Genomic DNA, 16,959 nt, shown 5'->3' with positions numbered 1-16,959 from the left:
CATGTTAGCCTTTCAGAGGAGAGGAGTGCCATGCCGTCCCTCAGCCACACATAAGTGCCACTCTGCTCCGCTTTGTCTTTGCCTCCGAGAGGTGAGGATCCTCGGGGCGTTCATGCCCAATTTGCAACCGAGCCTAGCTGAGCCATGGTCACTACCCAGTGAGTTGATGAAATTTGGCGTGGCTTGAGTGTGTCTAACCTGGCTAGCCCTCAGGTGAATCCTCTCCAGACAAGCACACTCTATTTTAAAAGGAGTCCTGAAGGATGACATGCTGTGTATGTGTGACAGACCACTCCACTAAGTGAACATTGGCTCTGAATTTTTAGAATGTGAGTCCCACTCCCCAGGTAGAGTTATGGGTACCATTGCTATGTACCTAATAGTTAACTACAGATAACGATGATCCCATTTCACTCCCTTTAAAATATGAAGACATTTCAATTTGATAGCTCTTCCACATTAACTTCTGTATCTCCACTTAAGGCTCCATGGCAGATGGGAAGATGAACTGAAGCTATTTCATCACCTCACTCCTCTTTAGGTTTTTCAATTGTTTATCAGCTTTAGTTTCCCCATGGCGTCAAAGAGCATACTGTTTTATCTAGAACAATATTAGCTCCTAGTCTGTAAGTTGTACTAATTTCTCATCCATCCCTGCTTATGTAATTCTTGAATAATTAGGATCATCTTGCCAATTAGCCGTTGTGTGTTTGTTTTGGTGGTCCTGTGCGATGCTGAGTAGGGGAGCATGCAGTGCCTGAAGCGTAGCCAACAGGACTGTTTGTTTAGAACACAGCTCACGTTCTTGCTGGTTTCCGTGTGTCACAAGACTCTATGACCTGAGGGGACCACATGCAGCTCCATACACAGAGCTTTCTCAATTTTAAAGCTACAGTCACACTTGGAAGGAAAAAGAAGATAGCAGCACATGATATTTCTCCGATGTGATACATGTATTTATTAATCAACCTACAGTAGGATCACACATGCCGTTGCGCAAAAATAATTATGAAACAGTTCAGAGTGTATTTCCTTTGGATTTCATGATTTTACATCAGATTTTCTTGTGTGTTATTGTTTTCCCTTGTAGAGCATCTCAGGAGATCTGATGATTCGTAACATCCAGTTGAATCACGGGGGAAAGTATGTCTGTGTTATCAACACCGACGTGGAGAGCTTGTCTGCTTCGGCCATCTTGGTTGTGAAAGGTAAAAGAACCGACTGTTAAGGTTGTAAGGGTGCCTCTATGGAATTCATGTTCAGTTCACTCTGGCTATGAGATTCACATTTGTACAGAGACTTATTTCTCAGAAGTGATTTACATTTTAGCTTCTTCAGAAAAGTTTGAGTGTGGAAATACAATATAGTTCCAGCCGTGAATGTCTGATCATAGAGCTTCCAATGTAAAATCTTGTAAGCACTTTGACAGAATTCAAATTGATTCATGCGTTAAATCGGTGCTGAAATTGCAATCTAGATGACATACTTAATTTTATTAGTCGGGGTACCAGTCTGTTTAGCTTACATTCCAGTCATTGTTCTCCATGTCATGTGCTAAAAATTTGGCACATGCCATGGAGTTACAAGGAGTGGAATGTGATCTAAACAGACTGGCAACCAGACTATCATTTTATAGGCCTATATGAATAATATTGGTTAATTAAACTTGCTGCCAAGCTACCTATGGGGCGGCAGGTAGCCTAGCGGTTAAGAGCTTTGAGCCAGTAACCGAATGGTCGCTAGTGCGAATCCCCGAGCCGACTAGGTGAAAAATCTGCCAATGTGCACTTGAGCAAGGCACTTCATCCTAATTGCTCCTGTAAATTACTCTGGATAAGAGCATCTGCTGAAAGACTAAAATGTAAAATTTAACCATAAATATATTCATAGTTTGGTGAGAACTCTGTAGACAAATATAATTATCTTACACCAAGTTTTTCATGACATGACATGGTATACAAATGTAACGATGTGTGATATTGGTGTAATGAGAGACTTTTTCTGACATGTTTTTGAAAGACAATATTTGGCATTGCTAAATTTAAAAATGGCACATAATGTGACACTGGTACATTTGTGACAGGAGCTTCCACAGCAGTAGTTGATATCTGTTAGGCGCAGTGTATCATATCTCATCATTGTAACTTATCTCTAGTGATTTACGTTGGCATGCATTGCATGCCCATAACAACCTGTAATAGCTGTCCTGGTGTTTTGGAAAGCCATTGTTTGTTACAGAGAATTGCTTTAATTGGCTCATTTACACATTGATAAAAAAAACATTGAAGCGTCTGAATAATGAAACAGTGGAGTAAACAACAACATCTTTGGAGCATATATGTGACCCACCGCTTGGATTTGGTCCTATGTAGCAAAAAATCTTATGCTGTTTTTTACATTGGATAAAAGACACTCAGCGCTAGAAAATTGTATATCATCAACAGCAGTTAAGGAACAATGTGAAAGGAATTCTGCTTTAAAAGTGGATAAACTTGTAGCCACACTTTTGAGAAAATGGCCCTTGAATTTTTTTATACACCTAATGGAGAGCTCTTCTTTGTCTACACCCATTCAACATCGTTCACACCGTCTTAAACCCATCCCATCTCTTTAAGGATTCACATGTGAGGGCATGTGCTAAACAGAGTGAGTAGTGTACTAAACAACCAAAGTTTTTAATACTAAAAGTGGTAAAAGTAGTAGCCAACAATAAGTAAAAACTCCAGGTAAAAATACACTTTATCTAGTCCTTGGCCTATATCCTAATCTGAATTTGGTGCAGGTCATGTTGTTCTTCACATTGCCTTCAATGGTAAACACACTATATCAAATCAAATGTATTTGTCACATGCACAGGATACAGAAGGTGTAAACGGTACAGTGAAATGGTTACTTGCATAGTAGCAATATCAAAAGCAGAAAGTGTCCAGATAAAAATATTGTATAAATATTTTATAATTATTAGATGATGCTTACCCAGACACACTTGTATAAATTAATTGTCATGTGAAAGAATTGCTATAACCACCTCCCAGCCACATCTAGCTAAGTGGATGGGTCCCTATTGTCTAGACATGTACACATGTTCATGAAATACAATAGATGTCCGCAATCACCCCGACACACCTGGCTGACTTGATGGGTCATTTGTAGCTTCATCTTGTTTGGCCAGCGTTGTCAAGTCACTCCGGTTCACACTGACTGTGACGTGTGCAGAAAGTAGTCCATCACAACTTTTTCCAACTGATCTGTTGATAGCGCCTAAATTCAGGGCATCAATGTTGTTGAGAAAAGTAGCAAAACTTTTGTAGTTCTTGATGGCTAACATTATATCTTTAAAAAACACTGTGATAGAAAGGACTATCAACATATACTGAGCAGCTCACGTTATAGACAGAGGCATGCTACATGGCAGACCAATCCAAACTCAGACAATCATGGCTAGCGGGACAGTTCCTGTCTTTTTCCTTAGCTAAACCAACTAGGCTCGTAATTTAACAATTGTATTCGTATATACAGATGGAATACAAGTTTGTTATTGAGGCACATTAAAGTTTACATGCAATAGAAGGCATTTCTGCCAAAAAACGCACTTTGATAAAAATATACACTACCATTCAAAAGTTTGGGGTCACTTAGAAATGTCCTTGTTCTTGAAATATATATTTTTTTGTCCATTAAAATAACATCAAATTGATCATAAATACAGTGTAGACATTGTTAATGTTGTAAATAAACTGACGAGTTTCAGAAGAAAGTTCTTTGTTTCTGGCCATTTTGAGCCTGTAATCGAATCCACAAATGCTGATGCTCCAGATACTCAACTAGTCTAAAGAAGGCCAGTTTTATTGCTTCTTTAAACAGCACAACAGTTTTCAGCTCTGCTAACATAATTGCAAAAGGGTTTTCATATGATCAATTAACCTTTTAAAATTATAAACATGGATTAGCTAACACAACGTGGCATTGGGACACAGGAGTGATGGTTGCTGATAGTGGGCCTCTGTACGCCTATGTAGATATTCCATTAAAAATCAGCCGTTTCCAATTACAATAGATAGTCATTTACAACATTAACAATGTCTACACTGTATTTCTGATCAATGTGATGTTATTTTAATGGACAATTTTTTTACATTTTCTTTAACACCAAGGACATTTCTAAGTGACCCCAAACTTTTGAACGATAGTGTATGTTCAAATGCCTCTCCTGTGAAGTAGTGACGTGCGACAAATGCCTAGCTTCCTGAAGCGGGTCACATATTTGCTGTAATTCTCAATCTTGCTGCATCTCTGCCTCACTCACTGTCTCTCTCTAACTCACTGTCTCTGTCTCACTCACTGTATCTCTGTCTCGCTCACTGTCTCTCAATCTCTAACTCTTTCTCTCGCTCTTTCTCTCTTCACAAATGTACCCCTCCCATGTCCCTGTTCGGTGTTAGTGATCCTGTGTTCATAATCACTTCTCAGCCTCACATATCACACGTCTGAATTAAAGGCCCCTGTGAAGCCGGACCAAGGACACAGCCCTTAATTAGATGGAGTGTGATGGCCTTGATATCTAACAGGGTCAGCAGTAAAGGCAAGAGCATAATGAGTTGGGAATGGGAGGGGTGGTGCTGGTGTTGTGCGACTGGTGTGGAGGCTCACTTTGCTAATTGTCTGATTGAGTCAGGTCCCCCCGGGTCCCCGGACACTGTAGCGGTGGAGGAGATCACAGATAGCACTGCCCAACTCTCCTGGAAACCTGGTAGGGACAACGGCAGCCCTATCACCGGCTACATCATCCAGGCCAGGACACCCTTCACTGTGGGCTGGCAAGCTGTAGACACAGGTAGCAAATACACCTAGCATACAGTACAGAACAGAGCACACCTTAGCCATGCTTATGTAGATGGTAATGTTGAACGCTCTCCTTTCCACTTCCAGTTCCTGAGGAGATCAATGGCAACACGTTGACAGCCACAGTAGTGGGTCTGAATGCCTGGGTGGAGTATGAGTTCCGGGTGGTGGCCCGCAACAGTGTGGGCATGGGAGAGCCTAGTCCAGCCTCAGCCAAGACCAGGACAGAGGATGCCAGTGAGTGTCACGCCTCTACTCTCTCTAAAATACATATGTAGACACACACACACACACACACACACACACACACAAAGTGATATACACAGAACCCTGACATCTGACTTTAAATGCTGGTTGAACCAGTTGCTAATGTTACAGATTAAATGTGATGGACCATTTACTTTGAGTAAATACACATCAGGATGCACATGAGTGATCCGCAAATCTTTTGTGCAGAGCCACGCACAAAACAGTTGTCAAGTAAAATGGCGTTTTCTGACTATTAAACTTAACAGCTAAATCAAAAACGAAGTTGTTTATTCATTGTGAGACTTGGTATTCGAGTAGGAGGATATACTCCAGAACATGTTGGGTCGCTCGTATCATGGGAGAAGTTGTGGTGTGTAAAATGAAAAAATATTGTGGATGCATTTTAAAACTGTCGTGGGGCTAGACTTATAGACCTGTAGTTCAGCTGTGTTAACTGCCTTCTAATTGCTTTCCTTTGGGCTTTGCCTTACAGTGCCTGATACAGCTCCCACTGATGTTGGAGGCGGAGGCGGCACAAAATCTGAATTAGTGATAACTTGGGAGGTAAGTCATCTGTCAGGTTTTACTGCTCTCTCCATAGCCTGGTAATGGTTTTGCTGCTCTCTCCATAGCCTGGTAATGGTTTTGCTTAATTGTGCAGAATTGAATGGAGCAATTTTATGACCTGCACTAGAGCCAGCCCCTCCCTTCTGGGGGCTGGCCTCGGAGTGCCAGCCCCCAACGTGATTCAACTCAGGGAAAGAGATTGTTTCATTGAAGCCCACTTCATCCACAATGATGTACCAATGCAGGGAGAAAAGGATCTGTGGGTTGTGGTGTAGGGGGGGAAACGCTGCATCTAATCATTGCAGCTCGTGTTGAAGCCCTCTTTGGCGGGTGCTTGAGGACAAAGGCAGGGGTGTCAGTGTCTTTGTCTGTATGCGTTTTAATATCACTATAGTTTTGTGTTTCGCTCCCAGCCCGTGCCTGAGGAACTGCAGAATGGAGAGGGCTTCGGTTACATCATCGCCTTCCGGCCGCTGGGTGCCGTCACTTGGACGCGAGCGGTCATCTCCACGCCTGGGCTCGCCCGATACGTCTTCCGCAACGACACCATCCCGGCCTTCTCACCGTTCGACGTGAAGGTTGGGGCGTACAACAACCGCGGGGAAGGGCCGTTCAGTTCCATAGCCACAGTGTTTTCAGCAGAGGAAGGTAAAGGCAACGGCAGCCAGTGGAACCATGCTCAAACAGCTCCTAATCTTTTTTATTCTGGAGGCACGACCTTGAATAGTAATGATGAAATAAGTTGGTTCAGACACTTTTCCCCCTCTCAAGCTGGGAGTTTCAACTTGATATTAGTTATTGTTATTGCAGAGGTAGATTACAGGAAATCCTAGCTGACACTTACTACACTGGGCTGTCAGTGAGGTACTGTGTTAATTGAATTTGCCGTGAAGATAGTCTTCCCTTATGTCAGTCACAGATCCCATTAAAAACCAAGCCCAAGCAATATAGCTCTCTCCAGTGAAACTACAGGTCTATTCTCTGCCTGCTTCTGCTTCCTATTAGTGTGTTTGATGGTATTGAGTGAGTGGTGCTCACCAGCTCTCTATTTCTGCAGTCCCCAGTGAGGCTCCTAAGAGGGTTTGGGGCAGGAGTGTGTCTGCAGCTCAAATTGAAGTGATCTGGGAAGCCCTCCCTGCCACCCCTGAAAGAGTGCTGGGTTATGAGGTAGGATTCTCTCAATTTGCTCAATAAATAACCATACTTGCATTCTAAATAGTAGGCATTTTAGGTATGCGAAAATGAAACGGTTTATAGTATGTGATATTTCAAGTATTCTTTAAATGCCAGGTTATACTCATTTCGGCCTTTTATCGAGTAGAATTTGCTGAACGCTTTTGAGGAAGAGAATCACCTTTCCAGACTCACGTGTGTTTGACAACGACTGATAATCAGCTGAGAATGAGATAAGATGACGCGCTATGCCAAGCGAACAAATGGCGTAAATCAATGCAATAGCGCATTAGATGAAGCATTACCAGGATGGGTGAGCCTAGTAGGTTGATATTTGTTGCTTACTGCATCCGTTTTGACTAAACAGTATGTTCTAAATAGTATGTGGTATGAATAGTACACATCATGTAGTTTTAGTAAGTAGTAGGCGAGACAGATTTCGGACACGGCCAGACACATTCTGATGCCATTTCTAATGTTTATATGTAAATCAGTAGCTTTATTTAAACTATTTTAAGATGATTCTTGAAATATTCCCTGGAGTGCTGTGTTCTGTAACATTTCACTGAATAAGATATCATGAGAACTTCTGTAACGTTGACAACATCTTGTAAATAGTATTATGTTCACTCCTGTACCTGTACCTGTAGCTAACTACAAAAATAATGGAAACACTTGAGTAAATTAGGGATACAAAGAATATTGACAGCAGGTGCTTCCACACAGGTGTGGTTCCAAAGTTAATTAAGAAATTAACATCACATCATGCATAAGGTCAAAAATGCTGGGCAGGCCATGGCTATGCCTCATGACAATGCCCCCATCCACAGGGCACGAGTAGTCACTGAATGGTTTTATGAGCATGAAAACAATGTAAACCATAGGGCATGGCGTCTCAGTCACCAGATGTCAACCAAATTGAACACTTATGGGAGAAGACAGTGTTTTCCACCACCATCAACAAAACACCAAATTATAGAATTTCTGTTGTCGCACTGCTCCAATAGAGTTCCAGACACTTGTTGAATCTATGCCAAGGTGCATTGAAGCTGTTCTGGCTCATGGTGGCCCAACACACTATTAAGACACTTTATGTTGGGGTTTCCTTTCTTTTGGCAATTACATGTACACATATATATCACTTTGGTTAAAGGTCAAAAAGGGTGCTTATATTTGTCTTGTTTCACAAATGTACATGTGTGTAACATGTACAGTGTTTGGTGAAATGGAAATGTTATTTTTCGTGTATATCCCACTCCCCCTGAGACACCCTCAGAGAGTGGGTGTTGCTTAAGGGTTTATCATAGTCCAAAACACACAGCAGTGTTCTAGAATATTGGACCGCTGGCTTTCATACTTTTCGACTACTCAAGCAATTTCTCCAACTAGTGTCAACACATTCAAATGAATAGAGGATGCGTACCAAAGCCGCGTTGGTTGGGAATTGTGGGGAGGTGCCCGTTCAGCTGTGCGTCTCGCTCGGATAGTGCTCTCAGAGCCGCCTAGCTATGTCACATTGGGACACCAAACTATCGCGTCTCAGCTTCCTGCGGACTATGATTTACACTTTAGACACTGCTGCTCTGAAGACCACCCACCAGAGGCTTCTGAAACCTGATGAGGATAGCTATCATCCATCCATTTAAGAACACATTTTTCCCCAGTGCTCTTTCAATCCCTCTCACCCCTGCCCCTCGGCACAAAACCCATGGTTGCCATGGCAATGGCTATATTGTGTAGATACAATAGTGTTATCATGTCACCAAAAAGGATTTGAGAGAGAGAGGGGCTTTTACGGAGGAAAGCTGTTGTTATGCATCTTAAACCTTAGGCATTGGGTACAGTGGAGGTCATAGGATTCTGAAAGATATCATAGACAGATGCATTAGTGTTGTTTGTTTTAGTAGCCAAACAGGCAGGATAGGTCTAAACTGATTTGCACAATAATAGGCCCATCATCTACAGTATGGGGCTAGTTTTTAACTCCAGAACAGTATATTGTTTTGGGGTGAAAAATAGTATCTAATAGATTAATTTAGTTTCATAGCAATACCAGGAATATAGGAGTGCGGGTAGACTTCACTTTTTCTCTCTAATTATGTATTGACTTAACTCTGTCACTTAATACCAGAGACTTGAATATTGTATATGTGCCTAAACTAGCATCGGATTATTTCATTTGCTTAATCAAAAATCTCTTCACCTGCATCGTTAATTGAAAGTTAATACGCTCAAGGGAAGTAATTAAGCACTGTGCCTCGTGTTAAAGAGAATACAATATTCATCCATGCTGTTGCTGGATGTGTTCATTTCTAAGTACAGAAACTGTATTTTACTCATTGAAAGTACAAATTCGTGAGGGGAATATATTTTCTTTTACCAAAAAAAGAGGAGATATAAAACATATTATTGACAGAACATCCTTAAACTTTGTCACACAAGCACTTTGTCATATTCTACTTTTAGGGTTACTATTAGTGCCTTTGTAGAATGACCATAGGGTCGAGAGGAGGGTGTATCAGCAATCGAGGACCTAGATATTGAAAAATGTATTATTCAGTGGGAAGCCAGTCCCCTACTGCACACTAAATGGCATTACAGATTAGATGAGGAGGAGTGAGTTCTAATAATGTGATGAAATGAATCACTTGTGTGAGTTAATAAAAGTCCCCATGGCTAGGATTGAATTTTTCCTGCCTGATGTCTCAACCTCTTGTTGTTTTCTTTCCATTGGTAAACAGGTGGTGTATTGGGAAGATGACACCAAGCCTGACACAGTAGGCAAAGTGAGAATCTCTGCTAACTACTCAGCAGTCAACGTGACTGGACTGAAAGCCAACACACAGTATTACTTGGCTTTGTGTACCTTTAACACTGCTGGGACAGGGCCACAGTCTACACCCATAAACGCCACCACCAAGAAGCCACGTGAGTGAATCTCGTCGGTGGTTTTGTATCTATTGTACGTTCAACTTCAAAATGTAAGCAGAACAGAAACTCTTTTTCTTTTTGTCAAGCGTACACATATTACTGTATATGAGCATCTCTCTTCTCTTCTCTCTTTCTTCATCACTACCTTCTCTCAGCACCTGGCCAGCCTCCTCTGAACGTAGAGTGGACCATGATTGGCTCTCTGCTCACTCTGCACTGGGATCCTGTCATAGCCATGGAGACGGAGGCAGAGGTCATCGGATATCTTGTACGTCTCATGTCACTGTAACTCTATTATTTTGTCAAATACAACACAACCATCTCAAACGCAATCTTTCAATTAGTGCTGCTTTGTGTGGGTTGGTTGATTTGAAAAAAGGAAGAAGCAGGGAGTAGGAGGTTGGTGGGGGGGTGTAATGAAGGAAGTGTATTCAATACCATCGCCTCTGGTCAACTCAGCCATATTGATCATTAGTGGCTCATATTGGTAGGGTTGTCCACAGGGACAGAACATCCATAGCTTCAATCAGCCAGCCGCACTGTACTGTCACAAAGCATCAGGATTCATCTTATCATCCAATCAGCAAAATCTAGTCACTCTCCTAGTTTGAATTCCCCCACTCCTCACCGCCCGTTTTAGCCAATCTTTCATTTTGAGGTTGTGTGTTTTGCAAAGTTACTGTGTGTTGCTACATTTTTGTATTTTGGGGTTTTGCATTGCTGTTTCTAGGTGCTGTTGAGAAGACACCGGGATAATGAGGTAAACAGCATCAGAACAAACAAAACCAGGATGGAGCTGACGCTGTCTCCCAACGACAACTACCTGATCCAGATCAAGGCCCTGAGTGAGGGCGGTGAAGGTGTGGGCAGCGAACCCATCCACATCCACAAATTAAGTACGCTAGCCATCTCCTCTCTCTCCTCTTCCTGTGTCCATTGATCAAGTTTTGGCGATGATTCAATCAGCCAAACAGAACATTTATTTTGGCCTCGTTGCACCCCTCTTCGACCATGTGTAATATACTTTTTTTTGGGTGCAAGAAACCTTTTTAAAAATGCATGTACGGTGCAATCCATCTCTGCCATTGGGTTATTATTCCTTGTTGACTGCACAGCTCGGCTGCGTCTAAAATAATAGAATGCCCCCCCCCCCCCCCCCCGCTGTGCAAAATTGTAACGGTGTTCAGTTTTCTCTAAAGAGATCTGCTCTCTAATGTGATATAAGCCTTATCATATCTGTATACTTTAATGGCCTATCCTGTTGAAAGTCATTAATAATGGAGATATGGAAGCACTATATAATTCACAGTTACTCTTTGATTTATGACGACTTGTCAGCCAATTTTGCAGATAGAGACAGAAAATGCCCCGCTTTTTGCTTCTTTTTTTTTTAAGTGGAATTTTAAGTTCTTGAAGAGCTTCTCTCTAACTGGTGGTTTGTGGTTTCAGGCATGGGCGCACAGGGCTCGGGAGTGTCTCGGCTAAGTCTGCTGTCGCCGTCTCATCTCTCTGCAATCCTCGTCAGTGCTCTCATCCTCCTCAGCTCCGCCTGGTGATGTCTGGTCACAGCCCTCCTCTCCTACCGACCCTCCTCTCTCTCCCTCTCCTCTAGGAGCCTGCTCCTGCATTCACCCTCAGTCGGAAGGGGCAACGGGTGAAAACCCTCTGTGGCAGTGCTGGACAGAACAGGAATTTTAAAAGGGCCATGCATTGAGGATTTAAATAACGGCCGATAGAAAAACGTGAATTTGTGTACATTATATTTTACAGTATTTCCTCTCATGTCATAAGTGCCGTCATGCTGTAAAAACATTTTGGAAGTGTTATTTTTTTTTTGCCAATGGAATATACTTCGATTTGGGAGTAGTGATGTCTACATTCTATATGTTTGATACTGATCCTTGAAGAATACTAATGCCTTAAATCCATGTAGATACCAAAGTAGTTGACGAAAAAAAAGGTTTCATTGTCTTTATTTCATTCATTTATTGGTCTTTCAGAGGTAATCTGAGGTTTTAAAAAATGGTTTTACCAGATGGAGGTACAGTATGTTCACATACATTTGTAATTGTAGGGTCAGCTGCTCAATGGAGAGATGTGTTTTGGTTTATATGGGTCAGATATCCTTTGATATAGTAGCTAACTGTAGACGGCATTTTGGATTATTATTATAAGAAGTTGAAGAAGTAGAACTTCAAAAGGTAAAAAAAATATACTAACTAAGTTATGCAGCTGACAACATGCCCAGACTTATTGTAAATTGGCCGCTATAGCAGATAAAACCAGTTTTACTTGGTGAACCGAATCATAAAATATTCTATCAAGTGATTTTTGTAACTGCAGCTAGAACCTTACCTTGTATGTTTTGTGTTTTGAGCTGTGTTAACTCATCAGGACCAGGGCTGGATACCAGATCGATTACTTGTGCCTCTAGCCCACTCATCTCTGCGTAGTGAAATAGTATTAGGCATCTTACAGAGCTGTTGGCTATTGAGCTTTAGACCCCCTCTCTACAACAAGCTGATGGGACTTGGCATTTTGGTCTGTATCTCAAGCTCCTCTAAATAATTGATGCAAATCACAATGAATTCTGTGAAATTTTAAGGTTCCAGAAGGAATAGAATCATGTGGTGTTGCCACTTGTTATATTCTGCATTCAAATGACCTCTAAATGCTAAATAAGTCTATCATTTATGACCTTACCGATTATCCAGAATTTAGATCGCCGGTCTGCAAAATATATATAAAATATACATGTTTGAGTACAGGACATATGAGTGCCTTCACTGCACATGCATATCTTTCATATTACAAATTGAGGGACATGTACATTTTTTCTGGGTCAGTTTTTGCAAATAAATTATCAGACAGATAGACACGAAGTAACTGAATGGTGTGAATGTGAACCCTGTTAATGGAAATGGGCTGATGATTCCAATTTGAATGATATACTGGAACACCTGATATATAACAATGGGTTGAAAACTTTATAGAAGTAGAGATGGATCTGACTGTATGTAGTGTGGAAGTTTGGTCTACGTTCATGGTCTGGTGAGATCCTGTGAATAATACATCTATGATTGGATCTGCAGCACAATTTAGCAGCTATTAAAGCCTCTAAATAAATGATGTAACGTTAAAGGAGCTTTGACTGGAAATAGAGGGAAAAGGTTGGCTGCTGTCATAATGTCCCTCTCTGCGCACAATGAAGTACATCCTGAGCTGCTAGTCTAGACACAGTAACTGCTACAGTACTCTATCAAAGTACTTCGATTAGCCTGATGTTGAGTGAGAAACTGGTTCCTGTTCATGTTGTCTGATGGGTCCTCCATCATAAGTCATCATTCTGGGGCCACTGGTATAAGTTTGGACTTGTAGTAAACACTCGACGACTGCTATAAAGAACCGTGCCTTCACTGAACTTGGGACTGATTAGGGCTGGCTGAGCTATGATTACATTGTTGTGAGACTGTCCTCGTCGTCTGCGTTTGCACTCATTTCCCAAAGTCGAATGAAAGCACAAGGAACTGATCCAAGGTGACTGTGTGACTGTGTCCCTGCTCAGCCACCAGAACAGGTGTGCAGTCCCTAGAGGCCCGTAAAGCCCAAACAGCGGACACAATCAGCCTATCTGCTCCTTCAGTGGTTTCATAAAGGCCTGTGCTCTTTGATTAGACTGCTGCAGCCCACTCAATAGGATATTGATTTTCCTGCCCCGTTATTGCAGCTGTCACAATTCAGATGCTTGATTGACTGATGCCGGGGCTTCCTGTTGCGCATGTTTTTGTTGGGTACAGTTGGAGATGTTACAGATGTCCTTCCCCACTCAAAGTTAAAATCATAAGAACACAATGTAATATACAGTACATGTTTTTTTTAATAAGAGCTACTACGAGAAACTGGTGTTTTAGGTATCATCCCCCTACGAAGAACTTTTAACGGATTCAAACGACTCCACGTTTATAAGTGATCTTACTGACTTTCATATGAAAATGAACAGCATTTTGTTCCTCGTTAAAGCTGAAATCCGCATAAGGGAAAACGGCACCCCTGTTCACCCCCGGCACATTTGTTATTGTTTTGTTTTTGAAACGGAAGAGAGGTGCATCGTGGTAAAAAATATCAAAACACATACTCTGCTGTCCTATTGTGTGTGCAATGAGAAAGCAGTGTTCGCTGTTTTTAACTAGGCAAGTCAGTTAAGAACACATTCTTATTTTCAATGATGGCCTAGGAACAGTGGGTTAACTGCCTTGTTCAGGGGCAGAACGACAGATTTGTACCTTGTCAGCTCGGTGGATTTGAACTTGCAACCTTCCGGTTACTAGTCCAACACTCTAACCACTAGGCTACCCTGGCGCCCTCAACTTTATTGTCGTTATATCGCAAATGGACATGGCAGTTTCATCATTATGGATTCCAGGTTTAATGGTCATGTGTTGGTTAAGAAAGGGAGCTAGTCATTTTCCTTTGTCTTTTTGACTCTTCAGCCCTTTTTTTTTTTTTAAATGTCCATCCTACGCTGAAGATATGCATTGATATAGCAGTGATAGCCTTTTCTTTTTCTCCAAATGATGAACAATAGGCTTTTTAGGTGTCAAACTGTCTGTGGACTAAGCCTGTGTAATAATACTACTATATAAAAAAAGTACAGTGCAATGTCAGTTCATTTCAAGGATAAAACCTTGTAACACAGTGTATAATCCAAATAGTGTAACTCGTAGACCTTATCCTCATTCCTGTACCCATCACCTGATCATTATTTCTGTATGCTGGTTAGTAGAATAGTGTATACTTACCAGTACACATCCCTCACACAATGCTAGAGTATGTGGATTTACAAATTAGTCCTTTATCAAACTTGGCCAGACTATCCTATAATCTACGTAGCTATAGTTCTAAGTACTTGTTCCTTGTTATGCCCTGCTGACTGTAAAATAGAGGAAAAATGCTGTACCTTTTTTGGCCTTGTACTTTGTTAATTATTACTAAATGCAATCTAAGACCGTTATGTTAGCCATCAGGTCAACTGAGTTTGATTTGAAATGATTCAACTTGATATGATAAACACTGATTTTGGTTACTCAACTATTCGCTTTAGTTCTGACAAATGTACTTGGTCTAATGTAAATAGCTTGCATATATATTTTTAAAGCTGGCCTACAAAGACAACCTACTGATATTTTATACAACTTGTGGCCCTTGATTTTAATACTGATATTTAATCCATGATCTCCATGAGATAACTGACCTATAGAACTGCGTTTTCATATTGAAAACTAACTGGTTTGTCTTGTATACTAAAATTGTGCATGTGAATCATTGTTTTGTGAGTTTGTGTTGAATTTTCTAAAATTGTAACTTAATAAACTGTTAAAATGTTTACTGCAGCAAGTTGTTTGCGTTCAAGATCCCCTTCTTTCTTTAAAGCACTGCATATGTGAATTACAGCGGGGTCTTTTCAACTTCCACATTAGACAGTTAATGGTTTTCCAGCACCATTTGACCTTTTAATATTCATCATAAGGGACGTTTAGTATGAAAACAGCAGGGATTTATTATTTGGCACCCATTTGAGGTTTGATCGTCTTCAGCAGCCCCACTCAGTGCTGTTAACATAGCCATTGTAAATCAATTTGATATCTTGGCACAATTTCAGAGTGGTGATAGAATTACTGATATGTAAGTGCTGGATTATGCAGTGTTTTTTGACATGCATGGGTAACGCATATGAATGCCTAATTGGGTCGAAGGCAGTTCCCTCATGTAATCTAATTTAGGGATCGCAAAGTTCAATAAATCTTGGGGAAGCTGTGCTCCAGGGATTCACACATCAATGATAAGCAAGGCTTTTTAGTCAGTGGGATCCAAATAGGATTACTTTTGCCATAGCAAATTATAGAACAAAGTAGTGCTTCTCCGTGTAATCACTGTTCACCATCAGAGAGCGATTACAGTGTTCAATAGCTTTCATTTCTGCCCATATTAACTACTGTAGCTCAACACACGCACACGCCCAATATATTGCTTAATCACTTAATTACGTTGAATTTAAATGTGAACTAACGCAATTCACCAGACACTGTGTGCATCTTCGTTTTTAGATTAACCTAACCTAATGGACATAGCGTGGAGATACAAGCAAGTGGAATGTAATCTGTGCAAACTAGCTATATACAGTATATGTCATTACGTTTTAATCTCTTCACGTAATTACATATTTCTTTGTTAGTCTCCATCTAAAACACAAAAGAAAAACACTCAACGAGTGGACGCTGAACATTATTTCAGTCGCATACAAGCATTTCTTCGAACAATGTTGCCGATTTTCAGAACTCTGTGGCCTTTTGCAAAACAGTAAATGCTTTTTCAAAATGTATATGCCCTTAAAACATAAATACATTCATCATTACTAAATGATACTGTCAAAATTGCAAATACATTCATCAAAAGAACACTGCAAAAAGATTAATAAAAATATACAGTCTAAGCCGACAAAACAGAAAGTTAGTCTTTCTTTTTTTTATATCCAGTAGATCAATATACTTTCTTTGCAGTCACTAAATTATGACGGAATAGCTTTATCAAAGGTGCAGAATTATGCGAAGTTACTCTGCCTTTCTGCAAATGTCACCAGACAATTTTATACACATCAAATCAAATATAATTCCTGATCAAAAAGAAAATGAAAATAAGAGTATTGTGTGCAGGATGCGTTCATCAGTATCATCACAATGGAATTCCATATATTCAGTACAAAGGCTGGTCTGCCACGATATCAGTAGACTTTCCATCGGCAAGCAGAACCACAATCCCCAATAGAAATAAGGAAAGGTGAATACGTAAAGTGGAGGAACACAACTGATGTGAATATACTTTATAGGCCTCAGTCCACGCCATAGCAATGCTCTGTAATAGAAAGTCAACATTTGGGAGATGATGACTTAGGAGTATCCAAAGTTACTTAGAAGTAATTAAACTTCATTCTCTGCATCTAAGCAATGTAAAAAAAAGAAAAAAACATTAAAAAAACATTGCCTAGATCTTTCCCTATGTTCTACTTGATAAAGCCATTTGCAATTTTGTGCAGTGGTATTTACTGATTGCCGAAAACATTGAACATATTTGCAATATTTTCTCTCCTGATTAGAACATTGTGTTGATATTCTGTGAACAAAACACTTTACATTGAGTGAA

The 16,959-nt window shown here is 40.6% G+C and overlaps 1 protein-coding gene across 3 annotated transcripts in view; it reads left to right on the top strand.

Annotated features, from left to right (window-relative positions):
* LOC115150880 (contactin-3-like) overlaps positions 1–15,156 on the top strand; it is a 72,250-nt gene extending 57,094 nt beyond the window's left edge. For 2 of the 3 annotated variants that reach the window (XM_029694658.1, XM_029694657.1), the window contains 10 exons: positions 1,091–1,208; positions 4,676–4,834; positions 4,930–5,079; positions 5,585–5,655; positions 6,072–6,306; positions 6,716–6,825; positions 9,573–9,759; positions 9,918–10,030; positions 10,493–10,658; positions 11,212–15,156. In XM_029694658.1, the coding sequence (XP_029550518.1) occupies positions 1,091–1,208; positions 4,676–4,834; positions 4,930–5,079; positions 5,585–5,655; positions 6,072–6,306; positions 6,716–6,825; positions 9,573–9,759; positions 9,918–10,030; positions 10,493–10,658; positions 11,212–11,318 (1,416 nt within the window). In that variant the 3' untranslated portion in view covers positions 11,319–15,156. The remainder of the gene's footprint in view (positions 1–1,090; positions 1,209–4,675; positions 4,835–4,929; positions 5,080–5,584; positions 5,656–6,071; positions 6,307–6,715; positions 6,826–9,572; positions 9,760–9,917; positions 10,031–10,492; positions 10,659–11,211) is intronic. The other variant, XM_029694659.1, reaches the window with a different exon arrangement.
* The last annotated feature ends 1,803 nt before the right edge of the window (positions 15,157–16,959 follow it).

The sequence above is a fragment of the Salmo trutta genome, chromosome 16 (assembly GCF_901001165.1).
Source record: "Salmo trutta chromosome 16, fSalTru1.1, whole genome shotgun sequence".
Taxonomy (NCBI): Eukaryota; Metazoa; Chordata; class Actinopteri; order Salmoniformes; family Salmonidae; genus Salmo; species Salmo trutta.
This window is presented reverse-complemented; position numbering and strand designations above follow the sequence as displayed.